Source organism: Gopherus evgoodei, chromosome 8 (assembly GCF_007399415.2).
Source record: "Gopherus evgoodei ecotype Sinaloan lineage chromosome 8, rGopEvg1_v1.p, whole genome shotgun sequence".
Classification (NCBI taxonomy): domain Eukaryota; kingdom Metazoa; phylum Chordata; order Testudines; family Testudinidae; genus Gopherus; species Gopherus evgoodei.
Genome location: NC_044329.1, coordinates 78,735,824 through 78,762,989, shown reverse-complemented (window position 1 = coordinate 78,762,989; position 27,166 = coordinate 78,735,824). Strand labels below are relative to the sequence as shown.

General features: G+C 41.5%; 2 protein-coding genes and 1 long non-coding RNA gene across 4 annotated transcripts in view; 2 read left to right on the top strand and 1 right to left on the bottom strand.

The window, feature by feature from the left end:
* The window catches only part of LOC115655886 (retinol dehydrogenase 8-like), a 13,046-nt gene extending 6,902 nt beyond the window's left edge, over positions 1 to 6,144 (top strand). The window contains exons 5-6 of the mRNA XM_030571883.1: positions 456 to 639; positions 4,851 to 6,144. Of these exons, the coding sequence (XP_030427743.1) occupies positions 456 to 639; positions 4,851 to 5,084 (418 nt within the window). The 3' untranslated portion in view covers positions 5,085 to 6,144. The remainder of the gene's footprint in view (positions 1 to 455; positions 640 to 4,850) is intronic.
* LOC115655887 overlaps positions 1 to 17,008 on the bottom strand; it is a 23,929-nt gene extending 6,921 nt beyond the window's left edge. Inside the window, exons 1-3 of the long non-coding RNA XR_004001531.1 lie at positions 16,936 to 17,008; positions 4,444 to 4,485; positions 1,137 to 1,244 (exon numbers count right to left, since the gene is read on the bottom strand). This is a non-coding gene — a long non-coding RNA (uncharacterized LOC115655887). The remainder of the gene's footprint in view (positions 1 to 1,136; positions 1,245 to 4,443; positions 4,486 to 16,935) is intronic.
* Positions 16,497 to 27,166, top strand: part of DR1 (down-regulator of transcription 1) — a 25,575-nt gene continuing 14,905 nt past the window's right edge. Inside the window, exon 1 of one of the 2 annotated variants that reach the window (XM_030571882.1) lies at positions 16,497 to 17,662. In XM_030571882.1, coding sequence (XP_030427742.1) covers positions 17,533 to 17,662 — 130 coding nt within the window. In that variant the 5' untranslated portion in view covers positions 16,497 to 17,532. The other variant, XM_030571881.1, reaches the window with a different exon arrangement.

Sequence of the window (27,166 nt, the reverse complement as noted above, 5' to 3'; positions counted from 1 at the left end):
TGGTGCCTGCGGGCGGTCCGGTGGTCCGCGGTGGAGCTGCCGCAGTCGTGCCTGTGGACGGTCGGCTGCTCGCGTGGCTCCGGTGGACCTCCCACAGACACCACTGCGGCAGCTCCACCGGAGCCGCGAGACCAGCGCGCGGGGCGGCGAAATTGCAGTCCACCTAGGGCGCTCAAATCCCTAGCGCCGGTCCTGCCTGCTTCCACTTCTGTCATAGACTGATAGTTCCCAAGCAGTGCAGCCAGTCTTCTTCTCCAATGGAAACCCCCAGTGCCTGTCTGAGATACTCAGGGAAAGAGCTGTGGTATGGATCTCCCCCTTAAAAATTTACTATTTAAAAAAAGGTTAACAAGTGCTCATTTATTTGCAGCCGCTCACTACCTATATAAAGGATAGCTTTACACATTTCCCAGATAGGAGGACAGATCACTGATGTATTATTGTTCTTGTAACAGGCTAAGTCTGATTGAGCCAGGCCCAGTGATCACAGAATTTGAGAAAAAGGTGTTTGAAGATGGAATGAAAATGGATCTTTCGGCTGCTGATGAAGAAACTGCTGACATGTTTACTAATATCTACCTTAAAAATTACAAACAGATTTTCCAAATCCTGGGACAGAGTGCAGAGGACATAGCAGAGGTAATTAGTCAAATTATTTTGTGTAGTCTTAGAATGCTCTGTTTGGTTCGACCCACTAGACTTCATTAAGCACAACCTCAAGAAATTACTGGATCTAGAATTTAGAAAGAATATGAAGTTCTTCCAGTTTTAAAAGGCAGCTGTGACTTTTAATCTCTAATACCATTGAGTGGATAGTTGCAATGTGATCTAACTACCCACTGAAGTCAGAATTACACCAGTGTGCACGGTCACCAGAAATCTAGATGGGTTACTACCATTGTTTATGGCCCCTCTCTTGCTCAGATTCCACTAGTGCAACCCCCTACACCCATGTGAAGTCCACCAGATTATCCCAGGAACCAACAACAGAAATGCACCAGCAGGTCACAGCAGAACATTGCTGGAGGCAATCTCTGTATTTGAGGATTTATGGACCACAACCAACACCATGAACTGCTTCTAGAAGCAAATAGGTAGACAACGTAGAGTATGGAACATCTGTCTTATAGACTTACATCTCAAATTTAAGCTGTTGCATTGTGCCGGCTGACATGCTCTTCAAAAGTAGGCCAAAGTAGAACTCTAGGGTAAATGAATGCTTGAGGTTACAAAGGCCTGAATCACTGTGGAGAGGTGGAAATACAGGAAAGTTTTCAGCCTTCAGATCAACCATAAGTTAAAAATGACAGTGTGTGATTGAGGGCATCTTGGAAGCTAAGAGCAGAAACGGATTCTAAATGTTTGTGAGCAGCGTTAGTGAAGGTCAGACACACAGTCCGCCTCCAATATACGAAATACTCACTAAGGCCCTGATCCTGCAACTGGTTTTGTGCACACAGATTCATATGCATTTACACAGCCATATTCACTTCAATAAGACTCTGCCTTGGCAGGATCTGCCTGTGCGGAATCCAGAAACCTACATAGAGTCCCAGTGATTTTGTTTGTGTCTTGCCTTAGACCAATAGGGTGTGACTCTCAACATTGGCATAACACTGCTCCCACTGAAGTTGATGAGAGCTTTACCACTGACTTCAATGAGAGCAAAGGTAGGCCAACACTGAGCACTTCTGAAAATCCCACACAATATATTTTTTTAATTTGTATTTGATTTAAATAGTGTCAAGCTCCTGAATCTCATGTTGTTTGTAAACTGGTAAATATGAAACATCCTAATTCACACATTTGATACCATATCTGAATTCAGACTTGTTCTGTATTTAATATTTTATTTTTAATAATACCACATTTAATCACTTTCTGAATGATAAAGCACTTCAGTAGCTTTTATTTACAGCAATATACAGTTGGAAAACTTAGATGCATGCAATTAATTCTTCCAGATAAGTGAGTTTAGCTAGAACTTTAAACTACATTCTGATGTTGGCGTACAAGGATATGTGTGTTACTCCAATTGAAATTGAGATAACTTGCTCTTTGCCTGCCAAGTTGAAAATATATCTCTGTCTTCAGTTTCCTAGACAAACACTTGTAGTCTGAACAAACAACAAATCAGCAGAGACCCTTCCTTTAGACTGAGTTCTCCTAAGCAAGAGCTTCTGTCAGGGCTTCCTCCCCACTCTGAACTCTGGGATACAGATGTGGGGACCGGCGTGAAAGACCCCCTAAGCTACTTTTACCATCTTAGGTTAAAAACTCCCGTATTCCTTGGATTAAGTAATGCTGCCACCACCAAGGGATTTAAACAAACATTTAGGGAGGGCCACTTGAAGCCCTACCTTCCCCAAATATCCCCCCAAACTCCTACACCCCCTTTCCTGGGGAGGCTTGAGAATAATATCCTCACCAATTGGTACAGGTGAACAGAGACCCAAACCCTAGGATCTTAAAACACTGAAAAAACAATCAGGCTCTTAAAAGAAGAATTTTAATTAAAGAAAAGGTAAAGGAATCACCTCTGTAAAATAGGGATGGTAAATACTTTACAGAATAACAAAAGACTCAAGAACATAGAGGATCTCCCCTCTAGGCAAAACTTTAAAATTACAAATCCAGGGATAAAGTTCCCTCTAGACAAGGAAAATCACAAGCCAAAATAAAGGTAATCTAACACATTTCTTCGCTAGTACTTACTAATGGAGTTGGATAGCTTGCTTTCTTGATCTTTCTCCAGCAAGCACACACAACTGACAGACCAAGAACAGACAAAACAAAGCCTTTTACCCCCTCCCCAGATTTGAAAATATCTTGTCCCTTTATTGGTCCTTTTGGTCAGGTGCCAGCTAGGTAACCTGAGCTTCTTAACCCTTTACAGGTAAAAGGATTTTGTGCCTCTGGCCAGGAGGGATTTTATAGTACTGTATACAGAAAGGTGGTTACCCTTCCCTTTATATTTATGACAGCTTCTAACTCAGAATCAGACTCCTGCCCTCACTTCAACCTGCATAATATGTCTTCATTGCAGAATTTACCCAGAGGATCAACTTTCAAGTTTGCCTAGCTTGGGTGTGAATGGCCATGCTGCAAAGCCACACTTGAGTTGAGTTAGCATTGTACTCACCCGCTTGAGGTGCTAAACCTTCTGGGATTATATCCCATGGTTCTTAGCACTGCAGTATGCTAAGCCAGTCTGATTCTTTCTGAGTGAATTCTGGGAAAACTTGTCTGTCCTTTTGGGCACACACGGGGAATTGTGGGAAAGCACTGGACATTTATCAGCACTTGAGGGGTTCAGTGTGTGTCCTCACTGAAAAGTGGGCAGCTTACCAGCCTGAGTGAAAGTACCATTCTGGCTTTAGTGTATTGAGCCAGGTAGCTTGGGTGCAAAGCACAACCAAACTTGGGTCAGAGGGGTGCATGAGAGAGAGAGAGAGAAATAGCATGGGGTAAAACTCAAGCAAGAGCCAAGTTAACTCTGCAGTGAAGATGCTCTCTGGGTCTCACCCTGCACTTTCTCTGCTTCACCATGCTTATCTGACCACCTCCTTTCTCTCCTTTGCCTACATCTAATTTCAGGTCCTCTTTCTTACCACCTCCATATATTCTCAACTAATGTTTGAGAAGTTTCTCCTTGACCCTCAAAAATATCCTGACAACCTGCTCCATGAAGTGCTCCTGCTTTAGTCTCCACTTGCTTACTCTACTTTTCTTTTGTTTTTAGACTCTTAATGTCTTTGAGACAGGAACTTGTCATTTGTTCAGCATGCATTGTATATCATACAACACTATGTACAGGTTTAAAGAACACAGACACACAAGCCTTTGGGCATGAGCACAGAAGTGCTAACCAGCAGTGATCATTGGAGTCACAAAGCCCTTACATATAGAACCCTATACAAAGCTATCAAAGAGATGGAAAGGAATAAAGGTAGGAGACCCAAGTTCAGTGCTGCAGTAGATTGGAGCCAGCTAGCAATTAAAAAAAATTTTGTTTTGACTGTTTTGCACCAAATTGGGAATTAGTATTAGAGCCTTTTTTGGTAGTTTACATAGTAGGTTTTAGCTTTAGTCAAGAAACCACTCTGTGCTGAAGTTCCCTCAATACACATTTTAAATAAAAAAGAAAAACCAAAATGCTTAGCCCTTGGAGCCCCACTGAAGCTGGGCCAGAATTTAATCATTATGATGCTTTTTAAAGAATAAAAGGGTCAAGCAAACATACTGATCACCTTCATGCTGCTTGCCCAATACTTCCAAGAGGAGGAAACGATTGTACTGAGAAATAGGACTGATGGTGGCACGAGATGCAGTATTAGTATTAAAGATGCTCTGAAAATGTCACTGATACATGTCTGTGTAGCTCAAAACCTTGTACCTTCCACCAACAGAAGTTGGTTTAACAAAAGATACCACCTTACCTACCTTGTCTTATTGCTGCACATAGCAAGTTTTAGAGAAAAATCCCTGTGGGGGTAAAAAACAGATTTCTGGTTTTCTAATCACATATTCCACCACTGATCTCAAATTCAAATGTTCTAAATAGTAAATATATTACTTTTGTTAAATATAAACTTCCACTATATTTTCTCATAAAGTTGGAAAATAAAATTATGTTGATTAGCCTCAAAGAGATACATGTTTTTAGAGGTTTCTAAATTATCCTAAGAAAATCTTAATGGATTAACTGCCTGATTAAAATGTGGTCAAATTTCCTAAAGGATTTTACAAAGCTACCTTTGGCACTTTGCTCAGTCATTCTGTTTGTTGATTCTTGCACATCTATTTGGCTAAATGATGTTCTCTAACGATCCTATTTCTCATTCTAACAGCATACAGTAAAGATAATTCTTGCAGAAAATCCACCTTTTCGCCATCAGACCAACACCCTGTACACACCAATGACAACCTTGAAATATGCAGATCCTAATGGAGATTTACCTATTGATACCTTCTACAAAATGGTTTTTCAGCATGATAAAATCTTCAGTGCAAGTCTTAACTTCATCAAACTGCTAAGGTGGAGAAGCAGAAAAAGCTTTGATTTGGGAAACCCTTCACAATGAATAAATGTATGCTACTGTGTGCATTTTGATCACTGGTTCTAGTCACTGCTGATATACTGTTTTGAAAAATAGCATTGCAATATAATTTATTACAAAAAGACATTCAAAATGTTTGGTTAGTGAGCTTAATTGAGGTATTAATGTTGATTAACTTTTATATTGAACTTCAAGTTTCCAATGCTTTGAAAGTAAAATGTTTGACCCACATCAGTTATTCTCAGTAATCTTGGCCGTATATTCTACTTCCAGAGTTGTTCCTGGTAGAAATTTATAACCACTATTTTTCTGAACATCAACAAATCAATTATCAAACAGCGACCTTCAGCATTTATTAGAATTAAAAGGAAAAGATACTGAGGGCTGGTCTACGCTGTGGGGTGGCGGAATTGATCTAAGGTACGCAAGTCAAAGTATCTTAGTTTGACTTACCTGGCTGTCCTCACGGCGGCAAGTCGACTGCCGCGGCTCCCCCATCGACTCCGCTTACTCCTCCGACCGAGATGGAGTATGGGCATAGATGTGGGGATCAATTTATCGCGCATAGACAAGATGCGATAAATCGATCACTGCCTGCCAATCCGGCAGGTAGTGTACATGTGGCCTGAGATTAGTACTCTGTGTATATCTTATTTGTAGAAAAACCTGATTTGTTCATATTGTAAAACATATTGAATTTGCTAATGTTCTAGTGATTTTTAAATCACTTAACACCTTGTTCTATAGTGCTATGCTTCTATTTAAAAGGATTAGAATAAACTACTTGTTAGAAACCTAAGTGCAAGCATTGTTATAGTTTTAAAATGTATTGAAGATGCCTAAAATATGGACATACATATTATAGACAACTTCCATGACAGTGGTGAATGGCTTATGATTATTTCTGTGGTTTCCTAGGGAACACAAATTAATATAATCAAAATTTTCAAACCTGAGGGCCTAAAGCTAGGCTCCTAAATCCATATTTAGATATCTAGATAGAAGTGATCTGATTGTCAATGGTGCTGTGTACCTGCAGCTCCCATTGAAGTCAGTGTGAGTTACATGTGTTCAGCACCTTTTGAAAATCTGAGCACTATCTAAATCAGTGGTGGACAACCTGCAGCCTGTCAGGGTAATCCACTGATAGGCCACCATAGTTTGTTTACATTTGCACGGCCGCCCGCAGCTCCCAGTGGCCACGGTTCGCTGTTCCTGGCCAATGGGAGCTGTGGGAAGTGGTGGCCAACACGTCTCTATGGCCCACACCGCTTCCCGCAGCTCCCATTGGTTGGGAACAGTGAACCACAGCCACTGGGAGCTGCAGGCAGCCGTGCAAATATAAACAAACTGTTTGGTGGCCCGCATGCGGCCCACGGGCCACAGGTTCCCCACTACTGATCTAAATGTCAAAATGTGGATTTAAGACACTGGCTTTAGGCACCCACATTTGAAAATTTCATAGGAGTTGGCTAGACATCTAAATGTCTTTAGGCTTTCAGGTTTGAAAATGTTGGCTTGTAGCTCCACTTCATTTACAGCTATATTTGAGTGTCTGGAGCATGGGTGTTTGTATGTATGTATGTACATAGATGTACCAGTAGCTCTGATAAGATTGGCAGTGTTCTTAGGAATAGGATTTGCTGACTGCTATATGACATGCTTGGGTTATACATAGTGGGATTTTTAAAAATATCTCAGCAACCAAGCACTTTTTTTTATTATTATTTAGAATTCAAAGAATATTTGTCATCAGACAGAATAATTTAAGCTAAGTCAAATTTTAAACTGAATGCAATAGTATTCCTTAAAATTTCATGTTGCTTTACTGAAATGGGTATGAAAAATTTGGTTTCCACATAACAGAATCAATTAATCATAACAGAATTTAAATATACAAATTACATATTTAAGACCAAGACATGCTATTATAACACTTGCTTTTTATAAGGTCCTGCTTTTTTGAAGAACTTTAACTAAAAGATAATTGTCAAAAACTGAACATAAGAATGGCCATACAGGGTCAGACCATTGGTCCATCTAGGCCAGTATCTTATCTCTGACAGTGGCCAGTGCCAGATGCTTCAGAGGGAATGAACAGAATGGGGCAATTATCAACTGATCCATCCTCTGTCGTCCAGTCACAGCTTCTGGCACTGGAGGTTTAGGGTTGCATCCCTGACCATCTTGACTAATAGCCATTGATGGACCTGCCCTCCATGAACAACAACTTTTTTTTTTTAAGCCAGTTATGCTTTTGGCCTTCACAACATCCCATGGCAACAAGTTCCACAAGGTTGTGTGAAGTAGTACTTCCTTTTGTTTTAAACCTACTGCCTATTCATTTCATGAGGTGACACCTAGGGTATGTCTACACTACGGGATTATTCCGATTTTACATAAACCGGTTTTGTAAAACAGATTGTATAAAGTCGAGTGCACGCGGCCACACTAAGCACATTAATTCGGTGGTGTGCGTCCATGTACTGAGGCTAGCATTAATTTCTGGAGTGTTGCACTGTGGGTAGCTATCCCGTAGCTATCCCATAGTTCCCACAGTCTCCCCCACCCATTGGAATTCTGGGTTGAGATCCCAATGCAAAAACAGTGTCGCAGGTGATTCTGGGTAAGTGCCGTCACTCAATTTTTCCTCCGTGAAAGCAATGGCAGACAATCATTTCATGCCCTTTTCCCCTGGATTGCCCTGGCAGACGCCATAGCATGGCAATCATGGAGCCCGTTTTGCCTTGTCACTGTCACCGTATATGTACTGGATGCTGCTGACAGACGTGGTACTGCAGTGCTACACAGCAGCATTCATTTGCCTTTGCAAGGTAGCAGAGATGGTTACCATCCCTATTGCACTATCTGCCATTGTAAATTGGCAATGAGACGATGGTTATCAGCCGTTTTGTACCATCTGCTGCTGTCATGGGTGCTCCTGGCTGGCCTCGCTGAGGTCGGCCAGGGGCGCATGGACAAAAATGGGAATGACTCCCCGGGTCATTCCTTTCTTTATGTTTTGTCTAAAAATAGAGTCAGTCCTGCCTAGAATACGGGGCAAGTCTATTAGAGAACCAGAGAGCACAGCCGCTCTGTGTCAGAGCCACAGAGATCCCGCAGAAATGATGAGCTGCATGCCATTCTAGGGGGTGCCCCTGCAACAACACCTATTGCTTCCCTCCTCCCCCAACCCTCCTGGGCTACTGTGGCAGCGTCCCCCCATTTGTGTGATGAAGTAATAAAGAATGCAGGAATAAGAAACACTGACTTTTTAGTGAGATAAAATGAGGGGGAGGAAGCCTCCAGCTGCTATGATAGTCCCGGCAGTACAGAATCTTTTCTTTAGACATGAAAGGGAGGGGCCGATAGACCTCAGCCTCCAGTTGCTATGATGAGGACGGTTACCAGCCGTTCTGTAGCATCTGCCGGGAATGACCGGGAGTCATTCCCATTTTTACCCAGGCGCCCCCGGCCGACCTCACCGAGGCCAGCCAGGAGCACTCATGGGCTGATGATGACGATGGGTAGCAGTCATATTGTACCGTCTGCCACCGAGAAGGGGCTGCTGGTGTTCAGCGCTGCAATACCCCGTCTACCAGCAGCATGCAGTAGACATAGGGTGACACTGAAAAAAGGCGAGAAATATTTTTTTTCCCTTTTCTTTTGGGGGCGGGAGCGGAAGGGTATAAATTGATGACATATACTCAAACACCCAGGAAAATGTTTTTGACCCTTCAGGCATTGGGAGTTCAGCCAAGAATGCACACGCTTTTCCGAGACTGCGGGGACTGTGGGATAGCTGGAGTTCTCAGTACCCTCTCCCTCCCTCCATGAGCGTCCATTTGATTCTTTGGCTTTCCGTTACGCTTGTCACACAGCACTGTGCTGTGGACTTTGTATCGTAGCCTGGAGATTTTTTCAAATGCTTTGGCATTTCATCTTCTGTAACAGTGCTCTGATAGAATAGATTTGTCTCCCCATACAGCGATCAGATCCAGTATCTCCCATACGGTCCCATGCTGGAGCTCTTTTTGGATTTGGGACTGCATCGCCACCCATGCTGACCAGAGCTCCACGCTGGGCAAACAGGAAATTAAATTCAAAAGTTCGCAGGGCTTTTCCCGTCTACCTGGCCAGTGCATTCGAGTTCAGCTTGCTTTCCAGAGCAGTCACAATGGTGCACTGTGGGATACTACCCGGAGGCCAATGCTGTCGATTTGCGGCCACGCTAACCCTAATCCAACATGGCAATACCGATTTCAGTGCTACTCCCCTCGTCGGGGAGGAGTACAGAAATTGGTTTAAAGAACTCTTTATATCGATATAAAGGGCTTCGTTGTGTGGACGGGTGCAGGGTTAAATCGGTTTAACGCTGCTAAATTTTGTTTAAACGCGTAGTGTAGACCAGGCCTTAGTTCTTGTTTTAGGTGAAGGGATAAATAACACTTCCTTATTCACTTTCTCCACACCATTTATGATTTTCTAAACCTCGATCATAGCCCCCTTAACTGCCTCTTTTTTTAGCTGAGCAGTGCTAGTCATTTTAATCTCTCCTCATGGAAGCTGCTCCACACCACTAATCATTCTCATTGCCCTTCCCTGCACTTTTTCCAGTTTTAATCTCTCTTGAGTAACTTTGTATCATCTGCAAATTTTGCCATCTTACTAGTCATCCTTTTTTTCCAGATCATTTATGAGTACGCTGAACAGCACAGGTCCAAGTATTGATATTTGAGGGACCCTGCTATTTACCTCTCCATTGTGAAAATATTTATTCCTACCCTTTTTTTTCATAGCTTACTTAACAGTTGCTGATTTATGAGAGGACCTTCTGTCTCATCCCATGACTGCTTAGTTTGCTTAAGAGCCTTTACTGAGAGAGCTTGGACTTTCAGAAAGCTTTTGACAAGTACACTATATCCACATGCTTGCTGACTCATTCAAAGAATTCTAATAGGTTGGTGAAGCATGATTTCCCTTTCAAAAGGTCAACCATGCTGACTTTTCCCCAATTATATCTGATAATTTTATTATAGTTTAAACTAATTTGCCTGGTAATGAAGTAGGCTTACCACCCTGTAATTGCCAGGATCAGCTCTGGAGCCTTTTTTTTAAAAAAAGGCATTATGCTACCTACCCTCTAGCACACAAGCTAATTTAAGCAGTAGGTTACATACCACAATTAGTAGTTCTATAATTTAATGTATGAGTTCCTTCGGAATTCTTGGGTGAATACCATCTGGTCCCGGTGCCTTATTACTGTTAGTTTAATCAATTTCAATCTGGAACAGTTCTTCAGATTTGTTTCCAAAAAGAATGGCTCCGATGTCTGACTCTCCCTCATATCCTCTGCAGTGAAGACTGATGCAAAGAATTAATGTACCTTCTCTGAAAAAAACTCATCTTGAGCACTCCATTAGCACCTCAATCACCTAGTGCCCCACTGACTGTTTGGCAGGCTTCCTGCTTCTGATGTCCTTAAAAAAAACAATTTGTTATTAGTTTTTGTGTCCTTAACTAGTTGCTCTTCAAATCCTTTCTTGGCCTGCCCTATTATAGTTTTACACTTGATTTACCAGTTTCTATTTTCCTCACGAGGACTGGGCTTCTAATTTTTAAAGGCTGTATTTTTTAATCTAACTGCTTCTTTTACTCTGCTGTTTGACCATTGTTGAATTTTTTTGGCTGGGATATGCATTTAGTCTGAGCCACTATTATGGTGTTTTTAAATAGCTTTCATGATGTTTGCAGGCATTTCATCCTTGTGACTGTTCCTTTTTATTTCCATTTAACTAGCTTCCTCGTTTTTGTGTAGAGTTCCCCTTTTTGAAGTTAAATACTACTGTGGTGGGTTTCTATGGCATTTTTTCCCCTACAACAGTGTAAAATTTACTTACATTAATCCTATTATCTAGTGGTTCACCTATATTCACCTCTTGAACCAGATGCTGGATTTCACTTAGGACTAAATCAAGAATTCCTTCTCCCCTTGTTAGTTTCAGAAAATGCAGCTCCAAGAAATTGCTGAAATATTCTATGCTAAGTATTGTCCTACTGATGTTCACGCAATTACTTCTGACATTTGGCAAGGTTATAGGAAAAAAACATTAAATGATTCTAGTGTACAAACACGTATCATATTCATGTATGGTGACTTGCCTGCCTGGTGAGAAGGTTGCGGATCTCTTGCAGCATCTAGATAGACTTATGTGTCGTGCTGGGGAGGAGCCAGTAGTCATGGTACATATAGGTACTAATGACATAGGGAAGGGTAGGAGAGATGTCCTGGAGGTCAAATTTAGGAAAGAGATTGAAATCCAGGACCTCTATGGTGGCATTCTCAGAAATGCTTCCAGTTCCACATGCAGGGCCAGGTAGGCAAGCAGAGCTTCAGAGTCTCAATGCGTGGATAAGACGATGGTGTAGGGAGCAGGGGTTTAGATTTATTAGGAACTGGGGAAACGTTTGAGATGGGGGAGCCTATCCAGGAAGGATGGGCTCCACCTAAACCAAAGTAGATCCAGACTCCTGGCACTTAACATTAAAAAGGTTGCAGAGCAGTTTTTAATCTAAGAGATGGGGGGACCTAAGAGATTGCTGTAGAAGAGCATGTGGATCAGACAGAGACTTCTCTTAGAGGAGAGTCTATTGATAGAGATTCTCTAGGTTTTAGTCAGGAGGAGAGGATGGAAGAGGATAAAGTATGAACCAGATCTAGGGTGACCAGATGTCCCGATTTTATAGGGACAGTCCCGATTTTTGGGTCTTTTTCTTATATAGGCTCCTATTACCCCCCACCCCCATCCCGATTTTTCATGCTTGCTGTCTGGTCACCCTAGCCAGATCAGACGAGAAACATTCACATAAAAAAGAATGACACATCAGAAAAGGGCAGACCAATAAACAGTGACAAGTTTTTTTTTCAAGTTTTTAAAGTGCTTGTACACAAATGCTAGAAGTCCAAATAGTAAGATGGCATCCCAGAAACCTGGAGCAGTGAGGACAATCAATGGGACACAATCATTCCAGGGTACAAAATATACTGGAAGGACAGAACAGGTGTGGGGGGGGGAGGCAGGGGAGTGGCACTATGTGTGAAAGAAAATGTAGAATCAAATGAAGTAAAAATCTTAAATAAATTCACATGTTCCATAGAATCTCTATGGATAGTAATTCCATGCTCTAATAAGAAAATAACAGTAGGGATCTATTATCAACAACCTGACCATGACAGTGATAGTGACTATGAAATGCTAAGGGAGATTAGAGAGGCTATCAAAATAAAGAACTCAATAATAGTGAGGGATTTCAATTATCCCCATATTAACTGGTACATGTCACCTCAGGACGAAATGCAGAGACAAAATTTCTTGATAATTTAAATGACTGTTTCTTGGAGCAGCTGGTACAGGAACCCACAAGGGGAGAGGCAATTCTCGATTTTAGTCCTGAGTGGAGGGCAGGATCTGGTTCAAGAGGTAACTATAACAGGACCGCTTGGAAACAGTGACCATAATACAACAACATTTAACATGCCTGTGGTGGGAAGAACACCTCAGCAGCCCAACACTGTGGCATTTAATTTCATAAAGGGGAACTATGCAAAAATGAGGAGGTTAGTTAAAAAGAAATTAAAAGGTACAGTAACTACAGTGAAATCCCTGCAAACTGCATGGACATTTTTCAAAGACACCATAATAGAGGCCCAACTTAAATGTATACTCCAAATTAAAAAACACAGTAAAAGAACTAAAAAAGAGCCACCGTGGCTTAACAACCATGTAAAAGAAGTAGTGAGAGATAAAAAAAGCATATTTTAAAAAGTGGAAGTCAAATCCTAGTGAAGTAAATAGAAAGGAGCATAAACATTGCCAAATTAAGTGTAAAAATGTAGTAAGAGAAGCCAAAAAAGGAGTTTGAAGAACAGTTAGCCAAGAACTCCAAAGGTAGGAACAAAATTTTTTTAAGTACATCAGAAGCAGGAAGCCTGCTTAGCAACCAGTGGGGCCCCTGGACGATCGAGATAAAAAAGGAGCACTTAAAGATTATAAAGTCATTGCGGAGAAACTAAATGAATTCTTTGCTTCAGTCTTCACGGCTGAGGATGTTGGGGAGATTCCCAAACCTGAGCCGTCCTTTGTAGGTGACATATCTGAGGAATTGTCAAAGATTGAAGTGTCACTAGAGGAGGTTTTGGCATTAATTGATAAACTTAACAGTAACAAGTCACTGGACCCAGATGGCATTCACCCAAGTGTTCTAAAAGAACTGAAATGTGAAAGTGCGGAACTATTAACTATGGTTTGTAACCTGTCCTTTAAATCAGCTTCTGTACCTAGTGACTGGAAGATAGTGAATGTAACACCAGTATTTAAAAAGGGGTCTAGAGGCAATCCTGGCAATTACAGACAGGTAAGTCTAATGTCAGTACTGGGCAAATTAGTTGAAACAATACTAAAGAATAAAATTGTCAGACACATAGAAGAAGATAAATTGTTGGGCAAAAGTCAACATGGTTTCTGTAAAGGGAAATCGTGTCTTACTAATCTATTAGAGTTCTTCTAAGGGGTCAACAAACATGTAGACAAGGGGAATCCAGTGGACATAGTGTACTTAGATTTCCAGAAAGCCTTTGACAAGGTCCCTCACCAAAGGCTCTTATGTAAATTAAGTTGTCATGGGATAAGAGGGAAGATCCTTTCGTGGATTGAGAACTGGTTAAAAGACAGGGAACAAAGGGTAGGAATAAATGGTAAATTTTCAGAATGGAGGGGTAACTAATGGTGTTCCCCATGGGTCAATCCTAGGACCAATCCTATTCAACTTATTCACAAATGATCTGGAGAAAGGAGTAAACAGTGAGGTGGCAAAGTTTGCAGATTACACTAAACTGCTCAAGATAGTTAAGAGCAAAGCAGACTGTGAAGAAGTTCAAAAAGATTTCACAAAACTAAGTGATTGGGCAACAAAATGGCAAATGTAATTTAATGTGGCTAAATGTAAAATAATGCACATTGGAAAAAATAACCCTAACTATACATACAATATAATGGGGGCTAATTTAGCAACAACTAATCAGGAAAGAGATCTTGGGAGTCATCGTGGATAGTTCTCTGAAGACGTCCACGCAGTGTGCAGAGGCGGTCAAAAAGGCAAACAGGGTGTTAGGAATCATTTAAAAAGGGATAGAGAATAAGACGGAGAATATCTTATTGCCCTTATATAAATCCATGGTACGCCCACGTCTTGAATACCATGTATGGATGTGGTCTCCTCATCTCAGAACTGATATACTGGCATTAGAAAAGGTTCAGAGTAAAGCAACTACAATGATCAGGGGTTTGGAACATGTGCCATATGAGGAGGGATTAAAGAGGCTAGGACTTTTCAGCTTGGAAAAGAGGAGACTAAGGGGGGATATGATAGAGGTATATAAAATCATGAGTGGTGTGAAGAAAGTGAATAAGGAAAAGTTATTTACTTGTTCCCATAATATGAGAACTAGGAGCCATCAAATGAAATTAATGGGCAGCAGGTTTAAAACAAAGAAAAGGAAGTTCTTCACACAGCGCACAGTCAACCTGTGGAACTCCTCGCTTGAGAAGGTTGTGAAGGCTAAATTCATGGAGGTGAAGTTCATTAATGGCGATTAGCAGGACAGGTAAAGAATGGTGTCCTTAGTCTCTGTTTGTCAGAGGGTGGAGATGAATGGCAGGAGAGAGATCACTGTAGGTTCACTCTCTCTGGGGCACCTGACATTGGCCACTGTCAGCAGACAGGATACCGGACTGGATGGACCTTTGGTCTGACCCAGTGTGGCCATTCTTATGTTCTTCTTATTCTGAGGAGAGGTCTGAATTTTATTTTTAATTATGGTTTTTACCCAGCCTATATGTTTAGAACTAAGTACTCCCCCTAAATCCACAGCTCTCCTATGGATGTCAATAGGTAGTTTGCATAGTGTTCATGAGGGGAATGTGGCCTTTGTCTAATAACTTATTTATTCTGTACCTAATTATTACATTCAGCATTATTCAGTGGAGCAAATATGTTCACCTCGGAGGCCACTATTACTTCTGCCCTTCATTTCGTTCTTTCCCCCTTTATTTTTTCTCTCCTGTTTTTTCTTCATTTCTTTTCTGCCAACAACTCCTGGTTCCCAACCCCTGTTGGAGGGTGGGAGATGTCTGGAATAGATTCCCTACCTCTATGTGACCATGCTGCTACTTCTGTGAAATACATGGGAGAAAAAAAAGTGTCACTTTGTCCACAAGACACTCCTATTACTAGATTGCTTAATAAAATGCAACAAAGAGATCCAGAAGTCGCCATCTTATTCAACTTTATAAAGTCAACATATCATTTGTCTGATGCAGAATGCTGTGCAACTTGATGGCTAAAAATTATCTTAAAGATGGGTCAAACTGTATTAACAGTGACTGAAAAGTTTTATAAAGACAACTACAAAATGTCTCAAATGCATTTTGAAATCTAGGTTTACTGCAGTACCTGCTGATGAATCCACCAACAGGTCTGCAGTTAAGGGCATGTTACCTGGGAAGTCATTCCTGATTAACTATTTCTAAGCAGGTTTCAGAGTAGCAGTCCTATTAGTCTGCATCAGTAACAAGAACAGGAGTACTTGTGGCACCTTAGAGACTAACAAATTTATTTGAGCATAAGCTTTCATGGGCTACAGCCCACTTCAGCGGATGCATAGAATGGACCATATAAGAACAGTGTGTGTGTGTGTACACACATACATACAGAGAAGATGTCATACCAGCTCTAAGACGTTAATTAATTAAGATGACTTGTTAGCAGCAGAAAAAAAAACTTTTGTAGTGATAATCAAGATAGTCAATTACAGACAGTTGACAAGAGGTATAAGGATAGTAATAAGGAAATAGATTTGAGTAGTGTAATGACTCAGCCATTCCCAGTCTCTATTCAAGCCAGAGTTAATCGTATCTAATTTGCAAACCAATTCAAGCTCAACAGTTTCTCACTGGAATCTGTTTTTGAAGTCTTTCTGTTGCAAAATTGCCACCTTCAGGTCTGTTACTGTTACAAAAACAGACTCCACTGACAAACTGAGTTTGAATTGGTTTGCAAATTAGATATCATTAACTCTGGCTTGAATAGAGACTGGGAATGGCTGAGTCATTACACTACTTGAATCTATTTTCTTATAACTATCCTTACACCTCTTGTCAACTGTCTGTAATTGATTATCTTGATTATCACTACAAAAGTTTTTTCCTGCTGCTAACAGGTCATCTTAATTAATTAACCTCTTAGAGCTGGTATGGCATCTTCTCTGTATGTGTGTGTGTATGCACACACACACTCTTCTTATATGGTCCATTCTATGCATCTGATGAAGTAGGCTATAGCCCATGAAAGCCTATGCTCAAATAAATTTGTTATTCTCTAAGGTGCCACAAGTACTCCTGTTTTATTTGTAAGCAATACATCAGATATTACAGGGTGGGAATTTGCTGAAATAGTAGATCTAAAATATGGAATTGTTGATGGTATCACATTGGGAATAAAAATAAAGCTTGGAGCTGGGGGACTAAAAGCAGAATTCCAATCAAACCACTAGCTTAAATTGACATTGTGTAGCAGTGTGGGTTAGTCAAATGGCCCAAACTTTGACACGAAGTACTGCATGCTATTGTCTGTGTGCTGCATCAAACTACAACCTTGAAACTACTAATATAAATAACAAAATAGGTTATTTTTAAGAGGACTGAATTTATTTTGAAAGACATTTTTCATTACAAGTCCTGAAAAACTATGGTAAAATCAAACTCTTGCTGATGCCTATGAAATACCGGCAGCAGCAAACTATTCTGAAGGTACTGACCGTGCACACCGGGCTCCTAGTCAGGTCACAACACTGAATGCAACGAAAACAAATTATCACGCCTTGTCATCTATTGGGGATTCACTGCAGAGAGTGAAGTAGGGCCTGTTGCAGCTCGAGCTAGGAGCACTGTTAACGAGTAAAGCTGTGCCCCCACTAGGAAAAAAGATGGGTTTTAGCACGTGTCAGCTCACACAGAAGTGACAACAACCAGTACAATCCGCATGCAGACAAGGCACTGGTCGTTCCGGCTCATGCGTGTTAAACTACCCCCGCCTGGTCCACAGGGGCCTTCACCCCGTCTTGTCCGCCACATTAAAACCCACCTAGAGAAGAAAGGCCCCAGCGGTAACGCTGCCGCACAGGGCGCATCGCGCCAGCTGCACATGTGCGGCCCCCCCTTGCCCTGGGCAGGCACCACTGCCTGGGCTGCGCACACAGCAGCGCCGCGAGGCTACTGAGCACGCGGGCCCAGCCTTGAGTTACCCCTTTCCTCTGGCGCTGCCCCACTTCAGATTCCGAAGCCCGACCGGGCGGGGGAGCGCGGGGTGCGCCCCAGGGTGGGCTCGGGGCTTGGGCCAGTGCTCTTTCCGGTGAATGGGGTCCGGAAGCGGAAGTGTCAGAAGACGGCTTCCGGCGGAAGTGGCGCTGGTCGTTGGTTATGCTCCTCGCTGGCTCGTTTCCCCCTCCCCGCCGCCCCGGGTTCTGAGGGAACGGCCGCCGCTGGGTGAGTGCAGAGCCCGAGCCGGGCCGTGCGCGGGCTTTTTCGGGCGGCTTCCTGCGGCTCCTGTTCACAAGGCGGCGGCGGCGGCCGCTATGGCACGACTACCCGGCGGCGGCGCGTGAAGGATGTGGCGGAGGCTGTAGCCGAGGGAGCCCCGAACTCCGGGCAGCGCCTCCCGCGGCTGCTCCCAAGCTCCTAGCACCGTCTCTGGGGAGCTGGCAGCGGGCCCCGCGCCGGCCCCCGTTAGCGCTCTCCCGCCTTCGGGCGTGAATCTGATCCCTCCCTTTCTCCCCCAGCGCGCTGTCCCCTCAGCACCCGCCCCGCACTCAGCGTCCTCTAGCCCTCATACTCACGACAGCTGCTCTCACCCCCTGCTTGGTACCTGCCCCGGGTCTCGCTGAGCAGCGGGTCTCTGGTGCCCTGTGTGTCTTGCTCTGGATCTGAAGATCTGAGTTCAAAGAGTCGCGGAGAGTGAGTGTGAAATATAATGGCTTCGTCGTCTGGAAACGACGACGACCTCACCATCCCTAGAGCTGCTATTAACAAGATGATCAAAGAAACTCTCCCCAATGTCCGGGTGGCTAATGATGCCCGGGAGCTGGTGGTGAACTGCTGCACTGAATTCATCCACCTCATCTCCTCGGAGGCCAATGAGATCTGTAACAAGTCTGAGAAGAAAACCATCTCCCCAGAGCATGTCATACAAGGTGAGTTCCTCGGGGGCACTCATCTGGTAGATGAAAGACCATTTCTTTTAATGCAGTGTTTTTGTAGCCAGGTCGGTCTCGGGATAATAGAGAGACAGGGTAGGTGAGGTAATGTTTTTTTAGTTGGCCAATTGCTGTTGGTGAGAGAGGCAAGCTTTCCAACAACACAGAGCTCTTGTTCAGGTTTGTGACCCTAAAATTGATTTCTCTAAAAATATTTTGAAGAACATGAGTAAGATTATTTGTTGCCTTCCATTGCAAGAGAGAGGCTGCTTTTGTGGTGAAGAGGGCAGGAGTTTTCAGTTCCTGCCCTTGTTCTCTTCCTGTGTGACTTTGGGTGAGTCACTTATATTTTTCTGCTTCAGTTTCCATACTTGTGAAAAGAGGACTGTCTCTCAGGGTGTTTGTTCAGATTACTTCCCTGTTTCTTACAGAAATAAAATACTAAACACTTGCAAATGAGATCCTGACACTATATAAGATGGGGATGGGAGGTGGGCTTTACAAGAGAGTTCCAGACTCTTGCCCCTGATGATAAACCAATCCCCTAGCTGATGTAAGAAGAAAGGTACAGGGATTCCTACCAAACTATCCCTGGACTTGTTTTGTGGCTTCATCTTTTGTATCAGTTCTGGTGTAATAGTTGTGTACACTTAAAAATATGCCATTGCACCCTATTCTGGCTGTTGGCTCCCACCTTCTGTGGCTGCTTGATGGAAACGTTTTCTGGCTCTTTTTTTGTTCTCTCTCGAACCTCGGAGCCTCCTGATTTTGGTGCATATCTGCTACTCTTGGCCTCTCCAGCCTTCTTTTTTGAGAGTTCCTTCACTGTGAATAGAACCATTGCCTGCCACTGCTGCTCATAGTTTTCTCAAGCAGTAACAGAATGAAACCAATGACTTGGGTTACTTCCACAGCTGCATTTGAAAGCCACGTGGGCTGCTCCTAATCAAGAATCATGTTCATTTTTCTCAGATACTTGAGAAAGCTACCACAATTCTTGACAGTTTCATTGCTGCCCACAAAGTTATAAATTAAGGTAATAGTGAAAGTGATCAGAGTTTTAGTTTTACTCTGCTGCTTGGCAAGTCAGTGAATGGCAGCATAAGCAGTAGAACTTCAGGCTCAGGAAAACAAGCCAGTATTAGTCTGTGTCAGTTCACATGGAAAGTTGTTTTTGAAACTATAAGTACTAAATATTCAATTAATTAGATTCTGCAGACTGTAATGGGGTATGCTAACTCCACTCACCAGAAAAAGTTTCCTATTTGCTGTGTATAAGTGGATTTTTCATGCTCTGGTTATGATGACTTCTAATGAAGAGCAGTATAAGAAAATGTGAACCATATGTAAACTTTTGTTATAGTTAACATTTTAAGAAAATGGTGCCTTGCAGTAAATTTGATTCTTAAAAATCCTCTCAAACCCAGGCTTTAAAAAGTGAAATGATTACCACAGACAAACTGTATCTGTCGTGTGTTGTCTACTAACAAATATTTTGTCAAGTTATAATTGCTAGTATGTTCAAAGTTCTAATTTTTTATATAAATTTCTTCTTGAATTCCAGGTTGTCAATGCTAATCAGATTTTGTTAAATAAATGTTGATGTTTATCCATTCATATGGTCAAAAGTTGTGAGGATGTTATTGTCATAAAATTTTATATTATGTACCTACCTTCATTGCTATCCTTATTCTTCAGAAATACATAGGTTAGGAAGGAATTAGTACCGTATCAGGTGATTCCTTGAAGTATGAGGGTTAATATCACTATTTTAAAGAAAATTAGTTGAGAGTTATGTGGTGTATATAATTTAAATATTTTTTTCCCATTCTGTATTCTAAAACTTATTTTGCTTTTTTTGACTACTATCTTTAAGTTGTCTGCAATGACTTTGTCAAAAACTTCCTGAAAGTTCAAATACATTTCAGTAAGTTCTCCTTTGCCCACTATTTTATCAATATACTAAAGGAGATATTTCTTTGTTATGCTCAGTTTTTTAGTAAGTAAGCTGCAGTTTGTTCTTTCTGTCATATTCATCTAGATTTTTATAATTATCACTTAAATCAATTTACTTGAAACTTAAATGAGGCTTACTGGTTGGGTATTCCCAGGATCGCCGCTACTTGTTTAAAATTTGCTATTCTCCAGAGCACTAGTATAGTAGCTAATCTTAATGAGAAAATTGCATCTTCTTATTGGTAGCTCAGCCACTTCATTTATTCTTACATTCTTTCAGATATCATGGTCCATACTATATGGCTCTTGTTCCTGAACTATCTTTATCATCTTGTTCCTGCACTACATTTTTTTGACACATCAGTATGTCAGTTGAATACCTGAAAAGAGTAGGTCTAGGGTAGGTATCACCAACATCCTTTGTGGGAAAAATTGGAAAAGAGAAATAATTTAGCTTCTCTGCTTTTTTTAAATCCGAATTGCTATATGGTATTTTAGAAGATCACCGTTTCTTCTGTAACCTTTCTGGTTCATATATATTTAAAGAATTCCTTGTAGCTTTTTTTTTTTTTAATGACTTTAACTATTTGCTCTTCAAAATCCCTTATACTCTACTAATTTTCTCTGCCATAGTTCATGCGTTCTTTCTGTTGGCTTTGCTAGGGTTAGATTTACGTTTTCTGAAAGATACCTATTTGGTTCAAGTAACATCTTGTGCGTTGCCATCTTGTAATTGAACTGTCTTTTTGTTTAGGTCCTTTCTGTTTAGATGCCTGTGACTTTGTTATGGTATGTTTTAAGTGGCCTCCATTGAGTTTAAGGATTCTAATGTGTTTACTTTCGATTTTAATGTCTTTATTAATTAGTTTCCTCCTCTTTTTGAAGTCTCCTTTCTGAAGTTTAATGGAACACTACTAGCTTTTGGTATGATTCCTTGCCCAAAGCAAATTTAATCTGTTTCTTTCAGTTAATGGGAGTTCCGATTTAGGTTTTAAAGCAAGATCCTGCAACTGCAGCGGTTCTCAAACTGTGAGTCGGGACCCCAAATTGGGTCATGACCCCATTTTAATGTGGCCACCGGGGTTGGCTGAGAATTGCTGCACCTGGGGCTGAAGCCTGAGCCCCACCACGTGAGGCTGAAGCCAAAGCCTAAGGGCTTCAGCGCTGGTTACAGGCCCTCTGCCTAGGGCTGAAGCCCTTGGGCTTGCCCCCGGGGCAGTGGGGCTCAGGTGGGCTCAGGCTTTAGTCCCCCAGCCCCTGGGATCATGTGGTAATTTTTACTGTGAGAAGGGTGTCATGATGCAATGAAGTTTGAGAACTCCTGTGCAACTGGATCTGTGTGGGCTGATCCCTGTTGTTGCTCAGAGCCCCACTGAAGTCAGTGCCAGATGTGCTATTTGCTTTACAGCCTATTGTACTCAGTATTGACAGTATAATCTCTCAATTTCAATATGCTGTGGTAAAATTCAGTTGTTTTGTTGAATAACAAGATACATTTAAAAGTATTCAAGTCTCCACCTAGCGTAGAAAAAACACTTATTTGGAAGATTTCATCGTTGTATTTTTTTATTCTAAATGATGCGTTGCATAAGTAGTCTGTAAAATGCAAGCCCACACATGATAATGTATTCCTTATTGTATTTCTTTAGATTTAATAAAATACTTAAGACTGAAACATTCTGTACATTGATTAATATACAAAATATTTAATATTTTAAAAATAAAATACAAACTTTCAAACAGGCTACTATGCACAAGGTATCTTGCATTATCACGTATCCTACCCATTACATAATACAACTGTAAAATAAAAACCACCATAAAGAATAAGGCTCCACAACTAAATTGCCTCAGATCCAGACTGGTCAAAATTGATGCTGGGACTCTCAAACTCACTCTTCTGAAAGAGTTTTTAACATGCAGGAACAGAAAAGACTGAGTGAACCTTTTACATAGACTATCTCTAATCAGCAGCAAGATTCCAGGGCTGATTCTGAGACATCTCTTACCCCTCTAGTTGGCAGAGCAATTCAATTGCATCTGTAGAGCAGAGGCCAAACTTAAAGGCCACAGATTGACTGCTATTTTCTGTATATGACTGGAGGGCAGTTCTGGACACAACAGTTATCTTAGTCATTGAAACAAGCAGCTTTGGTCACTTAAATGCTGCTGAGATGTCCAACATGACCAAAAATGTCCATCAGACACCACTCTAAAACCAGTAGATAATTCTTAAGTTAGACTGCAATCTACATAGGCTACCACCGGTGTTCAAGTGCACTTGAAACATCAAAACCACAGCCTTCTGAATCATATTCTCTTAAAAGAAAGCAAAGTTTGAGAATGGGCTCTAATTGACAAAAACTCTAGCCTACGGATTTTTTTAAGATGATATTGACTTTTACGCTTTTAAGAATAGCAGGCATTTTCCCTATGGTGAAGTATTCATGATGTCTGACTGTAATTATATTAGTCAGTCATGACAAAACTGGGACTAAAGCTTTCTCCAGGTCTCGATATGGTAACCAGATCTGGCACATACCACTAAGAGAAGTATGAAGTCATACATTGCATATTCAGACCAAAACTGGCATCACAAAATCAAAAACTCATGCATGTTACCTGTCCTCTCTTGTTTGCATAATTTTTCATAGTAGGAGCCAAGGTTTCTTTAGCAAATTCAAAACCTAGGTACTGGGTTTCAGAACCTGAGCTGCAACTTCAAAGTGCTGTATATGCAGCTGTTTTTAGAGCATTAGTGTGAGACCCACTAACCCAAGTCTGTCAACCTGGGCTCAGAGGCTTTCTCCAAAATGCTGTGTAGATGTACCCTGACTGTCTCTGTGTTTGTACAGTGTCTAGCACAATGGGACCTTAGTCTCTGTTGATTCTGTAGGTGCTAGTGCAATACAAATATTAAGAAAAAGTAATAAACTAAAATTAGTACATTCAAATTTTAAAATCTAATGATTTATGGAAACTTTATTTGCTAGAAATAGAATGTCAAACCTGTTTGCTTGGCTTTGAAACTAAGACTTCTCGTGGATGTTAAACCTGTAGCATTTAAAGTAAACCAAATAGATCAGAGTGCTGATGTCTACATGTGCAAATAGTAATATCAAAGCTGTTGAAGGTTGTGCCATTAACTTTATCAGAAAATACTTGTCAGTGATAAAGTAATACTGGTATGTCAGTTGGCCTTTTCTACAGTAGACTTTAAAATCAATTTTGAAAACAGAAAATAAACTTTATTAAATTAAATTTAGATAAAAGATGCAGTCAACTAAATTTGCCAATTTAAAAGTGAAACTGACAATAAACTAAAGGAAGACTGACTTTATGGATTTTCATTGTCTAAGATTTGCAAAATGTACAAAATAACTAGAGCATAATTGTCACAAGTAAATTCTATTTTTACAGTTTTCTTTTTTAATAATCAAATATTTTACTATTAAATATACTTGTTTGTCTGATTAAGTTAACTGTTGTTTAAAATTAGTTTTCAAACACTTTCTGGCTGGTGAAGAAAGGACGAAACCTTTTCCTCTTATTTTTTAAAAATCAATTTCAAGTCAGGGGCTTTTTATCCAGGTACTTATGTGGCCACCGTCAGAGTAGTTTTGTAATGCTTCCCGTTAAACTGAGACCTTTTGTGTGTGTGAAGAATTAAGCTTCTCCCCAGTAAATTGAAGAAATTAGTTTTACACGGACTTTTGAAAGTGGAGAGCTCCATAGTCATTCTTCTCATCAAATATAAGATCTTTCCCAGCAGCTGATCTATCTCTCTCACTCTCATGCCAACTCTTCATTTACTTTCGTGGGTGAATACCCACTTCATCAGATGCATGTAGTGGAAATTTCCAGGGGCAGGTGTGTGTGTGTGTGTGTATATGTATGTATGTATGTGTGTATATAAATATATATATATATGCAAGCAAGCTAGAGATGATGAGGTTAGTTCAGTCAGGGAGGATGAGGCCCTCTTCCAGCAGTTGAGGTGTGAAAACCATGGGAGGAGAAACTGGTTTTGTAGTTGGCAAGCCATTCACAGTCTTTATTTAATCCTGAGCTGATGGTGTCAAATTTGCAGATGAACTGAAGCTCAGCAGTTTCTCTTTGAAGTCTGGTCCTGAAGTTTTTTTGCTGCAGGATGGCCACCTTAAGGTCTGCTATAGTGTGGCCAGGGAGGTTGAAGTGCTCTCCTACAGGTTTTTGTATATTGTCATTCCTAATATCTGATTTGTGTCCATTTATCCTTTTCCGTAGCGACTGTCCAGTTTGGCCAATATACATAGCAGAGGGGCATTGCTGGCATATGATGGTGTATATTACATTGGTGGACATGCAGGTGAATGAACTGGTGATGGTGTGGCTGATCTGGTTAGGTCCTGTGATGGTGTCGCTGATGTAGATATGTGGGCAGAGTTGGCATCGAAGTTTGTTGCATGGATTGTTTCCTGAGCTAGAGTTACTATGGTGCGGTGTGCAGTTACTGGTGAGAATATGTTTCAGGTTGGCAGGTTGTCTGTGGGCGAGGATTGGCCTGCCACCCAAGGCCTGTGAAAGTGTGGGATCATTGTCCAGGATGGGTTGTAGATCCCTGATGTGGGTTGGAGGGGTTTTAGCTGGGGACTGTATGTGATGGCCAGAGGAGTCCTGTTGGTTTCTTTCTTGGGTTTGTCTTCCAGTAGGAGGCTTCTGGGTACACATCTGGCTCTGCTAATCTGTTTCCTTATTTCCTCGTGCGGGTATTGTAGTTTTGAGAATGCTTGATGGAGATTTTGTAGGTGTTGGTCTCTGTCTGAGAGGTTAGAGCAGATGCGGTTGTACCTCAGTGCTTGGCTGTAGACAATGGATCGTGTGATGTGCCCGGGATGGAAGCTGGAGGCATGAAGGTAGGCATAGTGGTCGGTAGGTTTTCAGTATAGGGTAGTGTTAATGTGACCATCACTTATTTGCACCGTGGTGTCTAGGAAGTGGACCTCCCGTGTAGATTGGTCCAGGCTGAGGTTGATGGTGGGGTGGAAGCTGTTGAAATTGTGGTGGAATTTTTCCAGAGTTTCCTTCCCAGGGGTCCAGATGAAGATGTCATCAATGTAGTGTAGGTAGAGAAAGGGCATGAGTGGACGAGAGCTGAGGAAGCATTGTTCCAGGTCGGCCATAAAAATATTGGCATATTGTGGGGCTATGCCAGGAACCAATCCATGCAACAAACCTCGATGCCAACTCTGCCCACATATCTACACCAGTGACACCATCACAGGACCTAACCAGATCAGCCACATCATCATCGGTTCATTCACCTGCCCATCCATCAATGTAATATACGCCATCATATGCCAGCAATGCCCCTCTGCTATATACATTGGCCAAACTGGACAGTCGCTACGGAAAAGGATAAATGGACACAAATCAGATATTAGGAATGGCAATATACAAAAACCTGTAGGAGAACACTTCAACCTCCCTGGCCACACTATAGCAGACCTTAAGGTGGCCATCCTGCAGCAAAAAAACTTCAGGACCAGACTTCAAAGAGAAACTGCTGAGCTTCAGTTCATCTGCAAATTTGACACCATCAGCTCAGGATTAAACAAAGACTGTGAATGGCTTGCCAACTACAAAACCAGTTTCTCCTCCCATGGTTTTCACACCTCAACTGCTGGAAGAGGGCCTCATCCTCCCTGATTGAACTAACCTCATCATCTCTAGCTTGCTTGCATATATATACCTGCCCCTGGAAATTTCCACTACGTGCATCTGACGAAGTGGGTATTCACCCATGAAAGCTCATGCTCCAAAACTTCTGTTAGTTTATAAGGTGCCCCAGGATTCTTTGCTGCTTTTACAGATCCAGACTAACACGGCTGCAGCCCTCTGATGCTCTTCATTTGTCACTGTTTTTGTTCACTGGAATGTTGCTGTTGTAGATGCTCATGGAGCTGAGAGACAATCTCTCAGGTGTCTTGGTGCTCAAAACCCTCAGTGGGATTAGTCTAAAACAGGCTAGGATCCAGAATAGAATCCAAGAGCAGAATGCTAGGGTGGGGGTGATAATGGGGAGGGCCTCTGTTAAGCAGATGTGTTTTATACCACAGGGAGCTTTTTCTGGGGTTGACTTCATTCCTAGATATGAGATACAATAATCAAGCATAGAGGTCACTAATGAATCAATCGCTGTGACAGGTCTCTGTCTTCTAAAATGGGGTTTAATTTTCTGGCTAGTAATATAGATAGTTGTTACTGCTGCTGTTTGGGCATCCAAAAGCATTGAAGGGTCCTTAAAGAGCTCATGGCTGCAGACCAATTTAGCAATCTAAAGGCGGATGCTCTCTGTAGTACAGAGGCAAGTTCTTCAAAATATTTCTGTAGCTTTCATCCTATTTTCAGTGGCTAGCTGAATAATGTTTGAAACCAGTGTATCCAGAACCCCTTTTTTCCAGTAGTTCAAACTACTTTAAAGCACGATTCAAAGCTCAGTGTGGACAAGAGTTGGATCCTATCTAAAATAAAACAACTTTTAGGAACCTGGTTACAACAGCTGTTCCCTGATGCTGTCTATTTACTCTATTGTATATTTTGTGGAGACTATTAAAACCATGATTAGGTCCCAGCTATGCTACAAGATGAAATAGTGTCTTAGCATTTTAGGGAGGGTTGGAGGACAGTTACTGGATTGCAACCAGGTATGCAACACACTATTATTTACATTGGGGGTGGGGGCTTAAATTAGGAATCATTTCTTTCCTGAAATGGCCAAGTTGTTGCATATCTGTGCTAACTTCAGCCTATTAAGAAAATGTACTTTTCTAGTTGGTCCTTTATTCTTAAAAGATGGAAG